The sequence below is a fragment of the Coturnix japonica genome, chromosome 4, assembly GCF_054131305.1.
Source record: "Coturnix japonica strain WE chromosome 4, WE-NBRP24, whole genome shotgun sequence".
NCBI classification, from domain to species: Eukaryota; Metazoa; Chordata; class Aves; order Galliformes; family Phasianidae; genus Coturnix; species Coturnix japonica.
Genome location: NC_140666.1, coordinates 48,425,167 through 48,448,857, shown reverse-complemented (window position 1 = coordinate 48,448,857; position 23,691 = coordinate 48,425,167). Strand labels below are relative to the sequence as shown.

General features: G+C 46.2%; 1 protein-coding gene across 12 annotated transcripts; it reads left to right on the top strand.

The window, feature by feature from the left end:
* Nucleotides 1–159: 159 nt before the first annotated feature.
* Nucleotides 160–23,107, top strand: USO1 (USO1 vesicle transport factor). 12 transcript variants are annotated; one of them, XM_085545138.1, is made up of 26 exons: nt 160–302; nt 702–788; nt 1,002–1,066; nt 5,929–6,008; nt 7,031–7,042; nt 9,687–9,787; nt 11,319–11,421; nt 11,574–11,629; nt 11,810–11,930; nt 12,853–13,031; nt 13,468–13,608; nt 13,743–13,831; nt 14,073–14,227; nt 14,492–14,697; nt 14,994–15,014; nt 16,973–17,083; nt 17,292–17,410; nt 17,900–18,081; nt 18,344–18,465; nt 19,070–19,208; nt 19,495–19,658; nt 19,970–20,056; nt 20,579–20,665; nt 21,347–21,445; nt 21,619–21,834; nt 22,209–23,107. In XM_085545138.1, exons 1-26 carry the CDS (start codon nt 237–239, stop codon nt 22,284–22,286), a joined length of 2,886 nt encoding a protein of 961 aa, XP_085401264.1. In that variant the 5' UTR covers nt 160–236; the 3' UTR covers nt 22,287–23,107. The 12 variants fall into 12 exon arrangements, with proteins under 12 accessions (XP_085401264.1, XP_085401263.1, XP_085401271.1 ...); XM_085545137.1 differs by having other exon boundaries at nt 14,486–14,697; XM_085545145.1 differs by having other exon boundaries at nt 601–788; nt 14,486–14,697.
* The last annotated feature ends 584 nt before the right edge of the window (nt 23,108–23,691 follow it).

Genomic DNA, 23,691 nt, shown 5'->3' with positions numbered 1-23,691 from the left:
TCATTGGGGGGGCGGTGCTTCCGGCGGAAGTGCCTTGGAGTGGGCGGGGATATGGGGATGATCGCTGCGCGGTGGAGGTGCCGCCATTGTGGTCCCGCCCCCGCCGGAGGACACGTCGGCGCCACGTCCCGACGCATGCGCAGTGGCCGCTTCCGGCGCGGGGGTGGCGGCGGGGCTGGGAACGGTGGAGCGGGGCAGGGGGTGTGCGGGGCCGGGGGGATCGCGGCCGAACCGCCATGAACTTCCTGCGGGGCGTTATGGGGGGGCCCAGCGCCGGGCCGCAGCCATCGGGAGCCGATACGGTGAGGGACATAGGAAGAGGGCGGGGACGGGGATCGGGCCTGGAGGGGCCAGAAGGGGAGTAAACTCTTGGAAAGGGCTGACAATAGCAGGACACGGGGAAATGGTTTTAAGTTAATAAGAGGGAAGATTTAGGTTGGATGTTAGGGGGAAGTTCTTCACTAGGAGAGTGGTTAGGCCCTGGAACAGGCTGCCCAGGGAGGTTGTGGATGCCCCGTCCTTGGAGGTGTTCGAGACCAGCTTGGACGGGGCCCTGGGCAACCTGATCTAGTAAATGTGTATGTTTGGTGGCCCTGCCAGGCAGGGGGGTTGGAACTACATGATCCTTGATGTCCCTTCCAACCCGGGTCATTCTGTGATTCTGTGGGGCCGCGCTGTGACCTACGCCCGGTGCTTTCCAGATCCAGAAGCTGTGCGACCGGGTGGCCTCTTCTACTCTGCTAGATGACCGACGAGACGCCGTACGCGCCCTTAAAGCGCTGTCAAAGGTGAGCAGCGGGGATCTCAAGGCGGGCCTGGAGTTCCTTGGGGGTGTTCGTGGGAGGAGATCTTGGGAAGGTCCCTTGACGGACTCTTAGAGGGGCTTCCTAAGGGAAACCTTCTGGGCAGCAGCTTGTTTACATAGATGCTTGGTTGTGGTGCTGATAGCGTTGTTTGGGCTTAGAGCTGCCTGTTGCCAACCCCATGTTTTCCCCTTGCAGAAGTACCGGCTGGAGGTGGGCATCCAAGCCATGGAGCACCTAGTACACGTCCTGCAGACTGACCGGTAAGTAATACTGCTGTGGGTAGGGCTCCCATTGGGTGCCTTCCTTCTGCTGATAGAGATAAATTCAAACCTTTTCCTGCATGGTTACACAGCTGGAAGGGAATTGGGCTCTTGGGGGCTTTGTGGTGACTGTTTATGGTGAACAGTGTGATGAGAGTGTACCTGAACAGAACAGAATGGGTGGGACTGTTAGGGATGGGAGGAGCAGTTCTGGGTCAAACAGCAGCAAACTGCATCTCCGTGTTTCAAAAGTGTTTGTCTCACTCTATAAAAGGGGTAAGTGTAGGGTAAAACTAAAGTTACAGTATTAATTAAAGGATTTGAAACAGCCCAAACCAACCTGCTCTTGGACAGTTGGTAGAATTTAAGAGTGAGTAATTATGTCAGCAAATATGGTTTTATTTTTCCCCCACGTTTATGCTATTGATTGAATCACTACGAAGATTCTGTTATAAGGAATATTATTTGTAAAGGTTCAAATAAGAGATTTGTGCCCCCTTCACATAGAATGGATAGCTACTAATATAGTTATTCTAGTGTAAATACTAGAGGTGAATTAGAATATAGCTTTGCAAAATAGAATATGCTGTTTGGAACTTAATTTGTTTTACTGTCCATCTCAGTTTTGTACACTGCTGTATGTGACAGCACCCACATGGTGTAACTTCAGAGCTCTCTGTGCTACTGTGATTGGGGCCTCAACTGTTGCATACTTAGGGTGGCTGCATTGTGATGCTGTCAGTCTGAACTTGAGCATAAAGCTCCTTTTTTTTTCTTCACTTATTTGTTTTTAAAATGTCATAAAGGCATGTATGGGATACTTGCACGTGTATGCATGAAAAGGAGAAGTGCTACAACAAACAGAAATCAGGAAAGCAGTGATTTGGTATCTGGAAGGAGTCCTCGAGAACCTACCTGACAGTGGCATCCTGCTTTGCTTAAGCAGAAACCCTCCAGTTCTCTCTGAGGGCTGCTGGCAGCCAGGCTCACCTGGCAGGTTCCACCAGCTGGGAAGGAGCTATGGGCCGGTCTAAGAATGGTGCCTTGCTACTGCTGTTCCCTTGGCTGTCTACAGCTCATGCCTTCAGCTTTAGCTCTACAGCTTGTCGGATCAAACAGTACCAGCAGAGATCACGAGAGCAGCAGTTGCACAGAGGAGAAGTCCTTCAGAAAATGAGGCCAAGGAGCTGCCTTCATCCCCTGAGCTGCTCATCAGGCCGGATCTGAGCTGTGAGGCGGAGTCAGAACGCTACTGAGCTCCTTGCTGTGGAGGTGTTGGACAGAACTCTCCTGGGTACAGACATGGAGATTGTCTGGACTTTGTAGGGCTCCAATTGCTCCTCCAGGATCAGTGCTTGCTAGGTTTCTGCTGGGATGTGTTGTGTGACTCAGGCAGCAGTTTAAAAAGCAGTGAATATGTCTTCATTTTGGGGGTTTTCAGATGGGGAAAAAAAATTCTGCTTACCACAGAACTTTGATTGAACGTGTAATAGGAAATTAATCTATAGAGGACCATCTGGCCTGTAGGTTGTGTTTTGTTTGAGAGAAGCTCACTGTGGCTTTGTGTCTTGACATGTTCTGGTGTGTGCTGGGGTGCAGAATGCAGCAGAGCTCTGTGGTGTGTGTGGGATAGAGCTGATCTGCAGAGTGCTGCAATGTGAGAGCAGTGACAGGTGCGCCTGTGCTTTCCTATTGGGTGTTTAAAAAGAATGAATGGAATGGTTCAAGATGCACAACTGCTGTATTGCCAGCAGCATTTGTCTTGCTGTCATATATCATATGCCAACATATCAACAACTTATCAGTAACATATCAATAGCAACGTATAAGTTGCTCCTTCTCTTGAAACATGTAGTGGGGGCTGCATCAGATTTGTGTAGTTTCTCTTTCGTTTGCAGCTGTTGGCAGCTTCCATTGTTTCACAGCCTTTATCCTGGAATAGATACTGCACCACTTTCCTTAGTTTAGTAGAGGTGTTGTTCTACTTGTTACACCGTTTCTTGTAGATTGCCTTAAGCTCTGTCTCCTGCTTGGGCTGAGATCTTAAGTATTTAAACTCATTCTATAGAAAACAGACTTCTTGGGCTGGTTCTTCAGCTTTGTGCATTGGCCATGTGGGAACGTGGTAACATTCGAGGCATGTTCCAGGCTCCTTCACAAATGAGAGTTCTTTTTGCAGTGTGAGTTAGGTGCTATGATCAGCTGGAGAACCTTCTCCTTGGTGCCTGTTTGGGCATTGCTACATCCCACCAGGGACTGTTAGGAAAGAAGTTTGGCACCGTCTGTTGAGCAGAGCAGCTCCACTTAACTCCTGGTGTGTAAGAGGACAGCAGAGCACAAAATTAACTTGGAATTTCATTCTTTTTGTTCTATTTATACAAAAATCTTATTTTTTTAAAATTCACCATGATAATTCTAACTGGTTGAAACCTAATACCTGAAAGTATTCTCTATTTACATAGGGTATGAACCTCTGTTATTTATGTGCTTTAATTTCCTAATGTTCAGAGTTGTGGTATGCATTTTATTAAAGTGGCTGTAAGAAGGAATATGTTTGTTGTTAGTCCTCTCCTGGCATGCTGTCATCGGTGACAAGACAGAAGCACTCTGCTTCCTTCTACTCCATGTGAGACAGGGTGGAAATTCATGGAAGGAAATGCCTTTGTTTTAGAAGAGGAAGTAAAAGCTTTTGGAGGTACCCTCCATTGGCAGCACACCATATGGACACCTACACTGCCATGTGGTTCTTTGCTGTAATTTGCGAATTCATGGGGAACTGAGCTGACATTGTAGTCAAGTGCCACATAGAAGCCCCTAGAACAAAGGGAGAGTGCTCCAGTGGCTTGTTCTGGATTGGTGCTTTGCAGAAGGGCTGTGTCTTCTGTGGATGCTTGAGACAGTGGAGGTCAATTTATTGACTGAAGATTTTCACTGCAGTGCAAAAACTGTACAGTTTCAGTGTGAACAGAACGATCAAGGGAATACAGATATATGTGATGAACAGCAGATGGAAGCAAGGCAGTGAATAGCAAAGATGTGATGCTACCATCCCAGTTTTGTTCTTCCAGCAAGAAAAATGAGGCTAACTTCTTCCATATCTGTATGATATTTGATTATTCTTTTGTAGCTGCTGTGTTCTCTCTCCTGTGTGAGAAAAGGAAAGCAAAAGCAAGGCTGACACTGCTTTTTATTTCCCCACGAGTCTCCAGGAAGTAATTTCCATGTTTTTTTGCAAATGTGGAATTGTTTCAGTCACAGGAAAAAGAAACCATGGGCTTTGTTATACTGTGTTGAACTGAAATGTCAGTAAAGGTGAAAGAGGAAACAAGCAGCCAGGCAATGGAAGTGTACCTGCTGGTTGAGGCTGCTTACAGAGACCAAACCTTCCTATATGTGCTTTGACAGAAGAGATGCTGCTGTTTCTCTTCTTGATTCCACTACAGCCCAGCTTAAAAACTATTGGTGTGAGTTGCGTGACACTAATGGCAAGCCAAAATTGCACATGTCACCTGAGGATGACAGCAGGGCAAGGTTTCATTCACAACTTAATGTCATTGGACAAACAATGCTGAGAGTTGATGGTTTCTGGCTTTTGGTTTAGTATGAGTGAAATGTAAAGGGAGGTGATTTGTGTCTTTGAGAACCCACTAAAGCCTTCACTGTAGTGATGCAAGCAGTATTGTTATGGATTGCTTCATTCCATCATCTTTCAGCTGGTGGGTCACCTTAGGTGTGCTGTAAATGTCATTCTTAATTAGTGGCTTAGCAAAGATAGCTGACCTCAATTAGGACTGGCTTTTAAGGCTGCTGGTTGGACAGGTTGTTTGTAGAGTATGCTGCAAGCTGGCACTGCAGCTTCTTAAAATGCAAATACCACCTTGGTGGTGCAGAAGCCTTATATTGTATGTTTTGCAGATTAGTGGAAACAATATGTGAAAGTTTCAGTGAGATCATGTTGTGACAGTACTCTCCTGATACTATGTGAGACATGGAAATAGCTGTTGGGTTTGTCCTGATGTACCCTCAGGTGCCTTCCTGTGTGTGTCATTGTTTCAGTTTGTTTGGACCAGCCATGCTTCAATGCTGTTTGACTGTTCGAGCAACAAAGCAAATGGCAAAAATGGTTACTCCCTCTTCTGCCCCTCAGTTCTGTTCATGTTTGTTGTAGCTCTGGATTTACAGATTGTTTGGATGCAGAAGAAAAAGGACTCTACTGAAGAATCACAGAATCACAGAATTGTAGGGGTGGAAGGGACCTCTAGAGATCATCGAGTCCAACCCCCTTGCTAAAGCAGGTTCCCTACACCACGGAGGACTTAGTAAGAAAAACACGTTGGTGTCAGAAAGTGAGTTGATGGCTGGAGATGATGGATGGGCAGCCCAGCAGCTTCCTGAGCATGTTAAGAGCTTGCAGACCTGTAATGACTGAGGTGGGCTGAGTTGGTGATCCTGGTACAGCCTGTTTGGGAGATGCTTGGAACTGAATGATGTTTGAGGTCCCTTCCAACCCAAGCTATTTGATTCATTCTGCACTATTCTTTGATTTCATTCTATGAATTCCTATCAGGGGTTTCTCCCAATGTACAGAGGAGTAAGTTGGAAGGGAGGCTCAGGATGGAATATGTGCTTCTAGTGACAGCTTCTGTGATTGTCCTGAGGGTTTGACTCCATCTAAGGTCTGGACAGCTCATGGTTGGTAAAAATGTAGTATTACAAAATAGCTGTCATCATCAGCTCTTCTTGCTTTCAGTAATGCTGTTAGGGGGACTGCCTGAGCAGAAAAACAATGCTGTAGAGAAGAAACAGTAAGAGATGTTGGAAATGAGTAAGTTATTAAAGAAAAGTGGTTCTTTTCTTCCCAGTTCAGATTCTGAAATAATTGGATATGCCTTGGACACGCTCTACAATGTCATATCGAATGACCTAGAAGAGGAGGAACAAGGTAAGCTGTGGCAGTAACAGCTGTACTCACTCTGAGGATGCTGTGTTACCGTGTAGCTGTTACGGCAATGCAAAACATCTTTGAGCAGGGATTGCATTAAAAGTAACGTTGGAATTCCTGCTGATTAATTTTAAGATCAATGTTACATAAACACCAGCCAGGCTGGAATGGGCCCACAGAGTTGGTCAAGGCTGGAGTACGTGTGGTCCCCGTCCATCCAGCCTTCATTTTCAAAGGTCCTTCTTGATCAGCCTACAAAGCTGTGAGGCCAGTAAGCATGGGAAGTAACTCCTTGTTCTACAGATCCATCTGTGCTTTGCAGAAGATGATATTAGTGAAAAAATCATCGTAAAATTAAACACGTAGACTGGAGCTGCGAGTGCCCAAAGTGAGGAAGACCCAGATAGCTTGTAACATCTGCATTTGCCACAGCCTTCTTGGGTTCCAGTCACCTGTTTTCTGTGTTCACTCTGAGTCATTTTTTCAAAGGGCCTTTAACCAAATGATAAATATTCTGATGGCAGTAGATGAGAATTGTCCAATGTGCACGGACTTCTGCCAGCGTACTGGCATCATGTTATGCCATGTGTCCTTTTGCGGTGCCTTCTACAATATGTTATCTCTTGGCTTAGGTAGCTGCAGGATGTGTGCAAACTGAAGTATTTCATGTGACATATTATTGCAAACTCTCTCTCCAGTTGTCAGTTTTCTTTGCTTTCCTGCCCTTCTTTTCCTGCTCCTGGTAGTGCTTTGCTGCTGAGCTCCTTTGGAGAATATTACAGCATTCTCAGTAAGGGCTAAAAACTTAATAAATTTGGGTTTCATATGTGGCAACATCAGTACTGGGAAGAGTGTGGGATGGTTCTTTCTAACTCCAGCTGAGAGCACTCCTGGATCATTCATCTTTGATGTAGGAGGGGGGGCTATTCCAAACATCAGTGTTGTGCTGCTGTTGGTTGTGCTGTTGGAATGCTGCTCAACTTGTGAACCTCTCTCTCTTTTCCCTTTATCTGCACTGACAGACGATTCTGAAGGTAAAGGAACCTTTACTTCTATAAATGTAGCACTTGGCTTGTAGCTTTAGTGCTGCTCACACCATAATACTCTATGCTGTTAGAAAGGACACTGCAAGGACCTGCTTTGAGGTTTGGTGCTTTTTGCACTCTGCTCTGCAACACAAGCCTGCCTTGGAGCCAAAGCGTGTTCCCAGTTTGATTTCTTATGCAATTGGGGTATGTCAAATGTCAGCAGACTTCTCGAGATTGGAATAATGACAAATTATTGTTCAGGATGTCACAAAAGTGCACAGACATGCAGTTTCTTTTTCCAGGAAGCCTCAAAGTTTGGCACAGATCCTTCCCAGTGTCCCTTTTAAGTGATGCATGGTGAAATAGTGCTCACCTCTGTCACAAACTGACCTCTAACGCTTTGTAGGATGCACCTGGGTTTTGCTTGGTGCTATGTGTCTGGGCTGGAGGTATTTTTGCATGCAGTCTGTCCTCCCTTTTGTTACTTTGTTCATATTGCATCCACCCCAGAATGTGCAGCAGAGCGTTGCTGCTTTTCTGTCCCTATTGTAAGCAAATTGCTTGTGTATGCTTCCTGGTAGGAATACAGCTAAACTAATCAGAAAAATGGTCAGCTCAGCCTAATGACAGACCAAATAGGAATTTCTTACCCATACTGGAGTCCATAGGAATAGATACTAGTGTCCTGAATCACTGTTTCAACCCAAAGGAAATGGGGTTGACTGGATTAAAATTATTTTCTTGGCACCAGTAGAAAAACACTGTCCTCTGGTTTCTGCTTTGCTGTTCCCCTAAGGAGTGCAGAGCTCCAAGGTCACTTGCAAACTTTGACCCTATATATAGCCACTCAGCTGCCAACGACTTATTGGCAGCCATGAATGCTACAGCTGAAATGAGAGGGGAAAAAAAAACCAACTCCTTTTGCCTTCAGCTACCTCAGTCAGCCCTTTGGATTTAGTCAGAAACGTGGTGGCTTTGCTGCATTTCTTCCTATGCTTGCTGCTTTCAGCTGTGCTGCACCATGGTTACATCCACAGGCACAGGGCAGTGCTATAGTGCAGGATGCATAGCAGTGTGGTTTTAGGGTAAAACATTCAAGAGCTGAGTAGCAGTGCCTTTGCTTAGCCTGAGTTGGGATTGTATGTGGGTGTGTCCCTGTGTTGCTCCCCAGCAGTTACTTCACATGTGCTTAGCCCAAGTTTTCTATGCCCCTGAGAGTGCAACAAGCAACAAGGCCTTCTGTTGTTAAACCCAACAGAACGCTCAGTTCTTAGAGGTGGTCACTGGTGTCGCATGCAGCTGAATGCCCATCCCTTTTTGGTGTGACTACTGCTGTCTTTGCTAGAAAGCTGGAGTCCCAGAAACAGTACTGGAGTTGAATTAAATATATTTTCCCCATCTAAAATAAAAACAGAATCATAGAATGGCCTGGGTTGAAAAGGACCACAGTGATCATCTAGTTGCAACCCCCTGCTATGTGCAGGGTCACCAACCACCAGACCAGGCTGCCCAGAGCCACATCCAGCCTGGCCTTGGATGCCTCCAGGGATGGGGCATCCACAGCCTCCTTGGGCAACCTGCTCCAGTGTGTCACCACCCTCTGTGTGAAAAACTTCCTCCTAATATCTAACCTAAGCCTCTCCTGTCTTAGTTTAAAACTGTTCCCCCTTGCCCTATCACTGTCTACCCTCATAAACAGCCATTCCCCCTCCTGTTTATATGCTCCCATCAAGCATTGGAAGGCCATGATGAAGTCTCTCCTGAGCTTTTTCTTCTCTAAGCTAAACAAGCCCAGTTCCCTCAACCTTTCCTAATAGGAGAGGTACTTCATCATTTTAGTGGCTCTCCTCTGGACCCCACTCCAAGGGCTCCACATCCTTCCTGTACTGGGGGCCTCAGGCCTGATCACGGTACTCCAGATGGGACCTTGCAAAAGCTGTGTAGAGGGGGACATTCACCTCTCTCTCCCTGCTGGCCACCCCTTTTTTAATGCAGCCAGATAATCTAAAATTCTCTTTGAATTTGAATGTGGTTCCCAAAGTGGAAACTGCTGAACTTGCCCACTAGTAGCACCATAAAAAGGTTTTTGGATGGATGGCATTCATCACACTGGCTAGAACTCTCTCCACGTGACATATGCTTTGCCTTTCCCATTCAGTGCTGAAAGATCCCTACAAGGAGTCCTCTCCCAGATCCCTGGAGCCTTGTGGAACCATTGGCACTTCATTTTCCCTGTCTGCTCTCAGAACTCCAAGTTCTCAGAACACCCAAAAGTGTGTTTGGTTTTAGCTCTATCAAGAGACTATAGGGCTGAGAACTGTGAATTTGGATAAACAGAGATGGGATTTTTTTTCCCTCCCCTCTATCTTTCTACTGAAAGTAGTTACTTTCTGGTAGACTGCTTTCTTCCTTGCTTTAAAACAAAATAGCTCTCAAAACTTGTTAAGAGCAAGACAGGCCCCATCTCTTTTTATGCACAGCTGTTGCTCTGTCTGCTCCAAAAGTTACTTAAGTGTACCAACATTAGTACTAGAGAAGTGACTCAAAGCCTTGTTTGTAGTTCATGGCTCTGTTTTGTAGACAGAGCAAAACCCACGGCTGCCTGAAGTTCCTCTAATTGCATGTTGTAATGCATTGTTGGTGATTGCAGAGGAGAACTCGCCAAAACAAGGTGATGACTTGGGGAGTCAGTTCACAGAGATCTTCATTAAGCAGCCAGAGAATGTCACACTGCTGCTGACACTCGTGGAGGTGAGTGACAAAATTACCTTTGGGATGCTGTGGGATACATGGCATTGCACAGAAAGGTGCATTCTATCATCTCCATGAATGTGATTTTGCCTCTTTTGATGAAGCTTTTGTGTCAAATGTACAGCACTGTTTGACCTCACAGCAAATGTGGGGTTGCAGGTGAGTGAGATATGTGACTCAAATAAAAATCATTCCAGATTTAAAGATTAATAACATGGAAAGCTTTTTAATTATTTGATGAGAAATAGTAAAGACTGTTGGTCCACAACCAGCTACTGCTGTAGCTTGTGCCAGGATATTATTTGAGCTGATCAGTAAATAACCAGGAGCTGATGGCTATGAGTGCTGGGATATGGTTCCAACTCACATCCCACTGAATTCATGCTCAATGACTGTTTTCTTACTCTTAATTGTTTTTTTTTTAAAAAAAAAGTTCTAAACTAAGTTTATCATAGTATCACCAAGGTTGGAAAAGACCTACAGGATCATCCCATCCAACTGTCCACGTATCACCAGTAATTCTCACCAAACCACTTTCCTTGGACACCTCCAGGGTCAGTGACTCCACCTCCTCCCTGGGCAGATCAGCACTTTCAGCCAACATGGTGTCATCTGCAAACTTACTGAGAGTGCACTCAGTGCCCTCATCCAAGTCATCAATAAAGATATTGAACAGAACAGGCCCCAGTACCAACCCCAAGGGAGCAGCACTTGTGACCAGTCACAAGCTGAATTTAACTCCATTCAGGATCACTGTCTGGGCTCAGCCCTCCAGCCAGTTTTTTTTTTACACAGCAAAATTTGTACCTGTCCAAGCCACGGGCTGCCAGCTTCTTCAGGAGAATACTGTGGGAGACTGTGTCAAAGGCTTTGCTGAAGTCTAGGTAGCCCATTATCAACAGCCTTTCCCTCACCCACTAAGTGAGTTGTCTGTTCATGGCAAGAGATGAGGCTGGTCAAGTGGGACCTGCCCTTTGTAAATCCATGCTGTTTGGGTCTGATCCCCTCATTGTCCTTTGGCTGACCAGGGCTACTGTTTAAAAAAAACAAAACACAAATAAATAAATAGGAAAGAAAAACCACATAGGTAGAGGTTATAGTTGGAGCTTGCCGGTTTCAATTTGTGCGGTGTACAATGGCACATATAGCTGACACACGGTGAAAATACATCATATGATGGTGGAGATCTGGAAGTTGGCATTAGGGTTAAGTCATTGATTATTTTTCTCTGCAGTTGTCATAGTTGAGCGTCCTCTATACTAGCAGTACTATGCTGGCAAAATAAGGCTGCTTGTCTCAGTTAGTGATCCAGTGGCTGACCTTAAAGTGAAGTTGTAACACTAACAGAGAAGCACAATATGCTCAGTGAGGTGACCCATTGGAGTGTAGGGCTGGTCACTGGCTGTGGGAGTGTGAATTGACCTGGGGAGCTCAGCATTGTGGTGACGGCTAGAGCACTCATTAGTTCTTGAGCTTTCTCATTTTGATTAGACCTAGCTTTGACATAATGTACTCTTCTCAATCTGCAAAGGAATTTGATTTCCATGTCCGTTGGCCTGGAGTGAAGCTCCTCACCTCTCTCCTAAAGCAGCAAGGGCCTCAGGTACAGCAGATCATCCTCGTCAGTCCCATGGGTGAGTGCTGCAGTGTTCTACTGCTGAGCTTTAAGCTGGAAACTCATCAAATGTGGTGGAGGGTTAGAGGAATCTGAAGTGTGGAGGTACTAAAGACCTTTAGCAAGAAAAATCCACAACTTTTGCACTCATTTCTAATGTGTTTCTTGCAGGTGTGTCCAGACTGATGGATTTACTAGCAGACTCCAGAGAGGTTATACGCAATGATGTAAGTACAGAGCAGCAGCCATTTAGCCTTCATCATCAAAAGCTGTTAATTATATGGCCATGGTGGGTGGGATGCAGTTCTGTCCTGTGATCCTGTCTTGCTGTAAGTTGTAAAAAGTGATGTTCTATAGTAAACTTGGTAAAACTTCAGTGTAATCACTTCTCCCCTCTGCCCACAAAGGGAGTCTTATTGTTACAGCAGCTGACAAAAAGCAATGCAGCCATACAGAAGATCGTTGCCTTTGAAAATGCCTTCGAGAGACTTCTGGATATTGTAACAGAAGAAGGAAACAGTGATGGAGGTATAGAAATATCTGAAGCTTTTACACAGGCCTGTGTTTCTGCCTGAGTTCACAGCCAAATCTGTTATGTAGGGGGAGAGAAAAAAAGGGTTAGAAGAATGAGCAGCAGAGATGCAGCATATGGGTATTGCTTTGTTTTTCTTCACAACGCATGATTTTGCCATGAATTGTGGTTTGCTGCAGGATCTGTTTCAGTACAAAGCTATGTCTCTGCTCAGTGATATTCTGCAGAAGATTGCGTACCTCTTCTCTCCCAGCTGAAATATTGCAGCTATGTTGGTATGGAAGGACTGAGCAAATCAAAGTTGTTGTTTCTGGGCAGCTAATAATTGCAGGAAACTTGGTATGTCAACTCCTTTGCATTGAGAGCTTGCTGCTTTCCCCCTCCCACATGTGTGCTCCTCCCGCTTGTGCCTTAATGAGGGCAGATTCCCAGCTGTGCTCTGCAACAGCAGTGGGAGGGGTGGAATGTGGCAGCTGCTCTGTGTCACCCACTCTTAGGTTTGATACTGCCATGTTCTCTAACACCTGCAAAGGCCAAACCTTTGTCCTTTTTATGAAATCCAGACTGGAAGGCATCCTAGCAGATTGACACTATTAGTGTTGTCTTCCAGACGGAATTCTCTGAGAGTTTATCAGTGTGGTCTCTTTGGTAAAACAATTTTTTGCTTCAGCCTTGCAGAAGAGCCAGAGTTATAGTTTCATGTAAAGTATGCCAGATCAATATTGATATATTTCCTATAGTGATCTTTGATTATTTGTTAATACATGTGATTCAGTTCTTGATCAAAATGGGATGCTCCTGAGAATGAAGAGTTCAGAAGTGTGGGCTCTGTTCCTTCTGGAACGTACCAACAAGTGGAGAAACAAGTCATTGCTCTGCTTCATCTTGGATTAATCTTTTCCTTTGTTGTCTCACCAGGAATAGTGGTGGAAGACTGTCTCCTCCTTCTACAAAACTTACTGAAGAATAACAATTCCAATCAGAACTTCTTTAAAGAAGGTTCCTACATTCAGCGCATGAAGCCGTGGTTTGAAGTTGGCGATGACAACTGCGGTTGGTCTGCACAGAAAGTAACGAATCTCCATCTCATGCTGCAGGTAAAACACTACACTTTGCTTCTGCTACCAGTATCAACAGATGTTTTCTCTGCATTTCTGTAACAGTGTACCCATATCAGTGAGATACCCCTTCCGCTGCAGGTGCTGTTTCCAAATTGTGACCTTGCAGTGGGTAGCGTGTCAAATAACTTCATTACATGTAACTTATGATACAACAGTGATTGGAGTTAAGTGTATCACCAGGGGTGTTTTATACAGAATCCTCCTTTATGAGTTCATATGCAATTACGATGAGCTAAGTAGTCGAGCAGCTACAGCCTCACTTCTTATTACTGAATTGCAACATCTGCGCTGAGGTCACATACTTCAGAATTTTGGAGAGCAACACCAAACCCAGAATCAAACAAGTGAATTTAGTTCTGTTTTGGAAGCTCTTGGGCTTTCCTCACATATGCACCTTTCTTTTTCCCCCCAGCTTGTTCGAGTGCTTGTGTCCCCCACAAACCCCCCAGGTGCTACCACCAGCTGCCAGAAGGCCATGTTTCACTGTGGGTTGCTACAGCAGCTCTGTACCATCCTGATGGCAACCGGAGTTCCTGCTGATATCCTGACAGAGGTAAAAGGGAGCAAATTTTTCCAATACCAAGATGTCAGGCTGAATAATGGTGTTGTGTGTAGATCATTGCTTTTACTGAACTACAAAATATGGAGCTATTGACCTGTTTCATTTTTTCTCTGCCCTTTTTGCAGACCATTAACACTGTGTCAGAGGTCATCCGAGGGTGCCAGATGAACCAGGACTACTTTGCCTCTGTGAATGCACCTTCAAACCCACCAAGGTAAGGGAAGAAATGTGTGTAACTGCTGGGTAATGATGTGTTGCACAGGCATTGGTGATGTCCTGCAAAGGACTTGTACATTCAAGACAAGACAATAGCCAGGTCATTTGGGGGCTAGAACTGGATAACCTTTAAGGTCGCTTCCACCTTGAGCAATTCTATAGTTCTAAGACACTCATTCCTCAGCCATTGTTTCCACACAAAGTTCTGTCCTGATGGTTTTCTTTTCCATTACCAACAGGCCTGCCATCGTGGTGCTGCTGATGTCTATGGTGAATGAGAGGCAGCCCTTTGTGCTCCGCTGTGCTGTGCTCTATTGCTTCCAGTGCTTTTTGTACAAAAACCACAAAGGACAAGGGGAAATTGTCTCAACGCTTCTGCCATCTACCATTGACGGTATGCAGACGATCACCTCTGCAGTGAAAGTTGTGATCTAGAAGAACTTATTACTGAATCAGCTGTTATGTTGTGCAGAATTATTTCCTTGCAATTGAGCGTCAGATCCAAGCACAATGATTTGGTTATGATTTCTCTAAAACTTGAAATACGTGGCCTTTAATTTTTCTGTGTATTAACCTTAGGGTTATGTTGTATATACTGAGCTGATTATCTGGCTTATGCTAATCTGCTGTGTGCCTCTGGCCTCTCTGGCAGCCACAGGGAGCTCTGTGTCAGCTGGACAACTGCTCTGTGGGGGCCTCTTCTCCACGGACTCACTCTCCAACTGGTGTGCTGCTGTGGCCCTGGCCCACGCACTGCAGGAGAACGCCGCTTTGAAGGAGCAGCTCCTGCGGGTGCAGCTGGCAACAAGCATTGGCAACCCACCTGTGTCGCTGCTGCAACAGTGTACCAACATACTCTCACAGGTACAGCACTTTCCAGCCTGGCCTTGGGCTGAAACTCCACATGTTCAGGAAAAACATTCTTCCTGAGAAGGTGCATTGCAGGAAGGGTTAGTGTCAGCCTGATGGGAGGGAGGTCTCTCTCCTTCTGATTTTAGGACTTGCTTGAAGCCCCCTATACTCATGGGTGGGGAGAAGAGACATATTCTGCTTTTCCATCAGCAGAGCCTGGCTGGTGGTGCAGGGGATTCAGACTTTGGTGAATGTTTCTGCAATGTGTTTTGCTCCTAGTTCCTGAGTAACATATGTGTAACTTGCAGGGCGATAAGATCGACAGACGGGTATGTATCTGTTGGCACAACTGTGGCACTTCCTTGCCCAAAGTGGCCTTTTCTTTTGCCTTGGGTTTGCTGGGAGGTTTCCCTAACTGCTCCTCCATGTGTTCCCACTCACAGCTCTGTGTTGCAGTTGGATTTGGTGTTTCCTGGCATAGTCATAACCATTTCTTTCTGTGTCTTCTGGGGTTGCTCCACAACACTCTGGGATAAAGATCTTGGGATACATGGGTGCTTTCTTTCCACGGGGCGTACTCATTCACCACCTATCCACCTCATAGATGGACTTGGAAGACAAATTACAGCTATTACACAAATCACAGTCAAAAATGCTGTGTGCTCAGGCTGGCTGCAGCCAGCAGTTAGTGCCATCCAAGTTGAGAATGTGCTGCTGATCTCCTGGCTTCTAAAGCAAACTTGTGCTCAACCTGCACTGAATCTACCTTCTATATTGTACATAGATGTATGCTGTAGTGTTTTCTATAGGGCAGGAACTCTGGGGAAAGGAGTTTTCAGCTGTTTTGGGCCACTCTGAGGTGCAAGGAACACCTAATAGGGAAAAATGAACAGTCTGCCTCTCCATTAGTTAGTGGAGCTTGCAGGTTGGGAGCATTAGGGCATGTTCTTCACAGGGGTTTCTGTACCATTCTGAGTTACACAGTCGGCTGTGCCATGGGGCTGTTAATGCATCTAATCAGTATGTATCAGTACAGGAATGGGGGCTGAGATGATGAAAAGGAGCTCTGTGGAGAAGGACCTGCGGGTCCTGGTGGCCAACAGTGTGCCCTTGTGGCCAGTAGTGCCAGTGGCATCCTGGTTGACCAACAGCTGAGTAGCAGTTGACCTTGAGACAGCAGTGTGCCCTTGTAGCCAAGAAGGCCAATGGGACCCTGGGACACATTACAAAGAATGTGGCCAACAGGTTGAAGGAGGTGATCCTCCCCCTTTGCACTGTGAGGCCACAGCTGGAATGCTGTGTCCAGTTATGGGTTCCCTAGCTCAAAAAAGAAAGGGAACTGCTTGAGAGAGTTCAGCAGGGGGCCACAAAAGTGGTTAGGGGCCTGGAGCATCTCTGTTATGAGGAAAGGCTGAGAGACCTGAGGCTGTTCAGCCTGGAGAAGGCTGAGAGGGGATCTTTTCGCTGTTTATTAATATCTAGAATGCAGTAGTCAAGTGGACGAGGCCAGGCTCTTTTCAGTAGTGTGCAGTGACAGAGCAAGGGACAATGCGCAAAGCTGCAGTACATTTCCATACAGACGTGAGGAAGAACTTATTTATTATGACAATGACAGAGCACTAAAACAGGCTGCCTGGAGAAGTAGAGTTGTCTCCTTCCCTGGAGATAATTAAAACCTGCCTGGATGCTTTCCTGCTCAACCTGCTGTAGGGAATGGGCTTTAGCAGTGGATTGGACTAGGTGATCTGCTTATTATGTACACCAAGCAGGCGGGTGCTGTGCAGTGCCGGTGGCTGCATTCTGTATTGTTCTGACATGACTCACCTGCATCTCTGGAAGTCAGGGGGAAGACGATGAAGTCTGTTCCAAATGTTCTCCTGCCCTTGTGCACAGTGTTATGGACAGTGCTTCTTACATTGAATCCTCAGCTGAGGTTTTGCACCTCGTTCTTTCCTTACAGAGCTGTGTGTGTGTTCCTTCATGTTACCCTGGTATTAATATAAATGCAGAACTAATTGGTTATGGTTTTCTCTTGATGCTAATTTGTATTGAGTCACATTTGACATTTGTGTTGCTTGTTGGTTTGCACTGAGAACAGCTAAAATGAATGAGTTCATACTTGTGTCATAGAGCTGTGCTCAGCAGAACTAACAAATGGGGATTGTCAAAGGTGTGCCTTGTGTTTTTTTACATAACTGAAAAGGTGAGTTGTGAATTGTTGCAGCTCTTTGCGCAATAGGAGCCTTTCATTGTGGGAAGAGAGTGATAGGGATTTTGTTCCTTTCAGGGCAGCAAAGTGCAGACCCGGGTTGGACTGCTGATGCTGCTCTGCACGTGGCTAAGCAACTGCTCCATTGCTGTCACTCACTTCCTGCACAACCCAGCCAACGTGCCCTTTGTATCCTTGACCTGTCTGCAGGTTAGCATCACTTGCCTGAAAGACACTTGGATTATTGCTGTTAAATGTTTAAGTCAGTGAGTTTACAGGGATACTTGATATAAAAGCAAATGCACTGGGGCAGGAGCTAGAAGCAAACTTTGGAACAAAGTACTGTGTATGCACTGTGCTTATGGAATGTCTCCAGCATCCTTAACGAGAGCTGCAGCTGACGGGACAGATTGCTGAGAACCTGGGAGAGGAGGAGCAGCTGGTGCAGGGCCTCTGTGCATTGCTGCTCGGCATCTCCATCTACTACAACGACAACTCTCTGGAAAACTACAGGAAGTGAGTGTGGTATGGGAATAAAAGCAGGATGTCAATGAGGGGCAGATGGTGCTTTAAGGGTTAGGAATGTTTGGGTGACTGTTTGCCATCCGTGTTCATGCAGATTAGTGGGCTCAGTTTGGAGGAGGTCATTGCTCTGCCTCATAGCTGTGTGCTCTTCAGCTGTGAGCAAGTGGCACACTGAGCAATGTCGACTGTTGAATGCTACTGTGGATAGTCACAGTTGTTACTGGAGAAACAACTGTTCTGTTTTATTGTTTCTCTCAAGAGTAGCGCTATAGAGTAGAATCATAGACTCCATGAAAAGGTTTGAGAAGACCTCTAAGATCACCAAGTCTAATTGCCAACCCATCTCCACCATGCCCACCAACGCAGCCCCTCAGTACACATCTCTATGGTTCTTGAACAACTCCAGGGACAGTGACTCTACAAGCTCCCTGAGCAGCCTGTGCCAGTGCCTCACCACTGTGACGTGTCTCCTCTTTTCAGAGAGAAGCTGAAGCAGCTCATTGAGAAGAGGATTGGGCGGGAGAACTTTGTTGAGAAGCTTGGCTTCATCAGCAAGCATGAGCTGTATTCCAGAGCTGCACAGAAGCCACAGCCTGGCTTCTCCAGCCCTGAGCAGATGATGTTTGATCATGAATTCACCAAACTGGTGAAGGAACTGGAAGGTGAGAGACACTGCTGATTTCTGTATTCTTCATTATGGCTCAACTGCTGTGTGTCCCATTAGCAGCAGTGTGATGGAGTTAAAATGCAGTATCTTCTCTTCTGTTTTTTAAGAGTGTGTGATGTGACCACTGTGTTTTCTCCAAAGTACACACTGTGTTTATCATTTCCTGAGCTGAGTTACACTGGGGGAGGCTGGAACTGCTATGAGGACAAAACAGATGAATGAAGCAGGCTGTGGCTGACGGCAGCTGTTGTTGGCAGGTGTCATAAGTAAAGCTATCTACAAGTCCAGTGAAGAAGATAAAAAAGAGGAGGAGGTCAAGAAGACCCTGGAGCAGCATGACAACATAGTGACCCACTACAAGAAGGTTATCAGAGAACAGGTGAGGAGCAATGGCACCATGCTCTATGCTCTCGCCTTTCAAAAGGTGATGGCTAAGGTGTGGCTGAAAGAGGGAATAGTTGAGAAGTAGAGCTAAGTAACTTCTCTTTAATGGGGACTGCAGTAGCTCCCCGTAGCTCAGGGACCTGACATGGCTGCAACCTGCAGCAGTGTGGTTGGGGTTAAGTAACACCTTCAGACCTCCACTGAGGTTTATTGAGCTTATTCTAGCTGCAGATACTTCTGCTGCTTCTGAGGCTTAGTGAGCCAAAAATGTGTAGGCTACAGTGGGTGCAAAGAAAAACCCAAGGGCAAGATTTCTTATCTCCTTTCCCTGTCCCTGGTGTCCATGGTATGGGGATGCTGGAGCACTCTTCCAGAGGTCTGGAAGGAGTTAAGCCCTATAGCAAACTGCTGCTGTATACCCCCAGCCCTTTACCCCAAGAATCCTGTCTGGATTGGCATGGAGTCCTCCTTTTCATTATAGGCAGCACTAGCATCCCCACTGAACAGTGCTTTGCATTCTGGGAAAGGGTTTGCTCTTCTTTTCCTTCCTACAGTGCTATATTCCAGTAATACTGCAAGTGCTCTCTTTTCTTTTCCAGGATCAGGAGCTTGAGGAGTTAAAACAACAAGTTAGCACATTAAAATCTCAAAACGAGCAGCTTCAGGTGACAGTCACGCAGCAAGTGTCGCAGATCCAGCAGCATAAGGACCAATACAACCTCCTTAAAGTGCAGCTAGGTATGCTTCAGGAGGAATAATGAACAGTGGCCTCACTGTTACTGGAGATCTTGTGTAGGTTGTGGCAAGCTATGAAACAAATACATCCGTCAAGGGTTGACAGTGACAAGTGAGAGCTCTGTATAGGGCTTCTGGCAGCACTTAACAATTTGCTGTTGCTGCGTTCTGCACTTAGGATGGCTTATGTAGCTCTGTGAGGGGGAAGGAGGAGGGAAATGAGTCCATTCATTTCTGGGACAAACACTTTAAATGATGTCACTGACTTTTGTTACAAACTTTCTGCTAGGAAAGGACACGCAGCACCACAGTTCCCATGGTGACACAGTGCAGGTGAATGGCATTCAGCTGGAAGAAGTGAGCAAATTGCGAGAGGAGCTGGAGGACTGGAGGAACAGGCATGAGCAGCTACAGGGGCAGCTCAAGGAGAAGGATGCTGTGATTGAGAACCTGGTGAGAGCCAAAAAGCTGTCAAGAGCCAGTAATCCCAGCAGAACTGGTAGACAGGGCTGTACTATGTTTTTTCCATCTTTTTTTTTTGGCTTTATACAGTGAAGGCCATCTCTGTAATGGCATCGTGCAGCCATAGCTGATGATAACAAATATGGTGAGGGATGGCTCGAACAGAGACTTCTTTTTGTTTCACACTGTTCCTGAGAGTAACCTGTGAGCTGTGGTGCTGTAGGATCTCACTTAGTGTTCAGACAACAGAACTGTGTTTAGTCTGTGTAGCTTTATGTTTAAAATTCCTGTTGCTATTACAGAAGTCTTTGCAGCTGGAAACGGGGACAGAACAGTCCTCACAGCTGAGCAGCTCTGGAGGCATGGAACACAGTGCTGAATTGCAAAAGGTGAGTGGTGTGCTTTCAGCAGAGCTATGTGAGCAGAAGTAGCTCAGGATTGGACAGAAGCTGTGTCTGGCTGCAGAGCTAAGGATGGAGTGCTGAGCACCATGGTGCCACTGATGGCCCTCTTTTTGGTGGTGATGCCAATCTCAGAGCATTGAGATGGCGTACCTAAAAATCAAGTAACTTTGGCCAAGCAGCTTCATGCCATCAACAGAAATTCAGCTTGCACGCAGGACTCAGGAGAATCTTTTGTTTTCCACTGTGAAATATTGTCAGGTATTTAAAGGAAAGTTTCCAAGTGTGAGATTCACAATAGAAAGTAAGTTCCTGCATGCCTGTGGGCTCCATGATTTCAGGTAGCTGCTCCTCAGCAAATACCTGGCAGTGTTTCAAAAGTGGACTGGACATTCTGATTGGGAAACCAAGGCTGGGAAGCAATTGCCCTGGTAGATTTAAATTAACAGGAGCCTGGTGTGAAGAACTACTATCTGAAATGAAACATGTATTTCTTTTTGTTTCCCAAAGGAATTGGAGATGCTCAGGACTCAGATCCAATTGCAGGCTGCAGAGATCTCGAAGCTTCAGACTGAGAACCAGAAGCTACAAGCCATGGTACCAGTGACATACCACTTTATTTTTCCTTTGGGGACAAAACGTTCCTGGTAGCTCTTCTCCTACACCAGCCTTGTGACAACACGCATCAGCAAGGAATTTCAGTAGTGTTAAATGAAGCAATGGATGATCTAGAGAAATCCTGAGGTGGGAGGAGACCTGACTGCAGTCAGTGCTCTGTGAGGGTGTTGCTGCTAGTGGTTTTAATACAGGAATCAGTTATTCAGTGCTTCGAGTTTATACCATGACCAAAACACCAAAATTCTCCCATTACATTTTTGTACGGATATTCTCTCAAATATCTGAGGATATGAGTTTGGAAATGGACACATGACAGTTTGGCCAACAGCAGCTGCATCTGCCTGTCTGTGCAGACCTGCAACTGCTTCAGAACTTATGTAGTTGTCTGTTTATTGAAAAGATTTCCCACTAAAGCTGTAGAGAATAGCTTAGAACAAAGTGATTGTGTCCTTAGCACCAGCCTATGACATCACAAGATGGGTGCTGAAGCTGAACACTCATTAGCACACTGCATGAACACACTGCTGCCATGATTCCCATCATATCCAATAGCTAAAGCTATAGGTCCATGGGCATGTGCAAAACTGGAAGGATGGTATTGTGGTGGTTGTGCTCGAGCACAGTGTGAGGGTGCTTCTGATTCCATCTTCCTTTCTGCAGCGCACAGCCGTAGATCCTTCGTTGGGTGCCAGCAGTGCAGTGGCATCGAGGAGCTCAGAGAAGGAGGGCCGGCTGCTACAGGAGCTGGGGGAGCTGCAGGTCAGTCGTGAGCGCAGAGCCATCCTTGGGCCTCAGCTCACTGCCATGGCCATGTAGAAGGAGGGGCTGGGGCTGGGGGATTGTACCACCACCGTTGTGCTTAGGGCAATACATGGGAGGTGTACACCTCTCCTCCGTGGGGAATTTCAACGTGGTGGTTGTCCTATTTCCAGAGTGAAGTCAAAGCCCTTTCAGAGGAAAAAGCATCACTACAGCAGCAGTTGGACTCTTCTAGCAGCACGGTAGCCATCCTTCAGGATGAGAAGAGCAAACTGCAGCAGGAGGTGGCTGAAGCCAAGAAGGAGCAGGATGACCTGCTGGTGCTGCTCGCTGACCAGGACCAGAAGCTGTCTGCCCTCAGGAGCAAGCTGAAGGACCTGGGGATGCCGGTGAGCAAACAAGGGAGTTGAGTAAGATCTCAGGCAGCCTGGGCATGGCAATACTTTAACCAGTCCTTTTTGGTGCCTTTTTGCTTTTGGGGAGGTAGCAGTTGATCTGCTTTGGCTCCAGCTGTATGAATGAGATGTCAGTCTGAGGAATATCTGTGGCAAGTGCAGAGCTATCACTGTAGCTGAGGAAATTTTCCAGATATAGGACAGATAGAGGAAAGCCACCCCAGCAAACACTGAACAGTTGCATTGGTGACACTGCAAAGCACTGCACAGAACTGCATGGAAAGCTGGAGTGCTCGTGGCACTCATTGTTAAATGTGAAGGGTAGCAGGGGGGATGTCATTGCTCACCACAGATCACCTTAATTTCAGGTGGAGGATGAAGATGACATTGAATCTGGAGATCAAGCAGATGAAGATGAGGATGGAGATGAAGAGGAGCAGGACTGACGTTCCGTTGTGTGTCACCATGGACATAGGATGGCCTTGTTAGTGGGGGGAAATCTGTTATTGGTGTACAGAGCAAAATATCTACGTGCAGGGAGCAGAGGGCAAGTGGCAACTGCTGGGCTGAGCGATGTTACCGAGGTGTTGGGAACCTCTGCGGAGTGAAGCAAATAGACACCGCTGTTCAGTTCTACATGAGCACCCCATGTTGTTCATGTTTAGGAGTTGCTATGGGCAGTGCTTGAGGCATGGGATGGCGATGGTGCTGCACAGCGAGTTGTCATGGGCAGAGCTCTGTGCATTTGTCTGCGTTCTGAGCTTCTGGAACTGTTAATTAAATACAGAAGTGTTTGGTTTAACTGCTGTCCCCTGGAGTTATTGCCTCTGCCCTCAGCATGGAGCTCCAGAGTAGTTCATGGCTTCCTTTGGAGAGATGGAAGGATCAGGGCAGCTGCAATATGCACTGCCCACAGCCATCCCCAGGACTGGGTCTGCAGATCCAGGGTTGTGGCTCCAAATGGTTGTTGATAGTGTGGTGCCTCGGCATGTAACATGGCTGCGTTTGGTACCTATATGGGAGAGGTTCCATGGAAATCCACACCAGAAGGGTAGTAGCACTGGTAAGGAGAATGTCTCTGGAAAAACCAAGAGCAATATACTTGTCTAACGATCTGATGTGCTGCCACATCGGCATGAACGTCAGTAGACATTCTGTTGGCTGCTTCAGGAAGGAGATGAGAAGTGCTCTGATTGCTATAACTAATGGACTCTTCAAGAGCTAATAAAAGATGAAATTAAAAAAGAAAAAATTAATATTGAATAGATCAAACGTATCAGTTTCATTTTTGGTAACAACTGTCAGTGTGGCCACTTGGAGTTCATTGAATGCTCTTGTCCTGTTTTAATAAAATATATTGTAACACATGTATAAAATAGTCTAAGATGCAGTCAGGCATTAAGATGAAAATAATATAAGGCACTGAACTAAGGTATCTCTCAGCAAATGAGCACCCAGTGGCAATGGCTCAGCTTTGGCTTTTTCCAGTCATATGTGCTGCTGAAAACGTCTCTTTGGGACACTCACAGCAGCTCCTTAAGCATAGGATGGTTTGATGTAGAACAGAGACAGGCAGATATGTGACTTACTATTAATACATCCTGTTTGTGTGACATGAGATGTTCAGAAGGAGGGTTCTGAAGGTGGATACTTCCTTTGTGCTTGCTGGAGGAAGCACCAACTGCAGAAGGACCACAGATGAGGTGCTGCAGTGCTGCAGCTCAGCGTGGGACAGCGTTCTGGGCACAGTGATGCTGAAGGAATTATGGCCCAGCAGTGTGCTTAGGGATGGGCCAGTATCTCCACTGTCTGCTGAGAGTTCTGAATGGGCCTGGTGCTCTCCAAAGTTCT

Bases quoted from the DNA above. Each gene is read 5' to 3' on its own strand.
- USO1 (XM_085545137.1), top strand. From the start codon at position 237: ATGAACTTCCTGCGGGGCGTTATGGGGGGGCCCAGCGCCGGGCCGCAG. The intron at 789-1,001 runs GTGAGCAGCGGG...TTCCCCTTGCAG, and splicing joins CCCTTAAAGCGCTGTCAAAG to AAGTACCGGCTGGAGGTGGG. The intron at 13,032-13,467 runs GTAAAACACTAC...TTTTCCCCCCAG, and splicing joins ATCTCCATCTCATGCTGCAG to CTTGTTCGAGTGCTTGTGTC.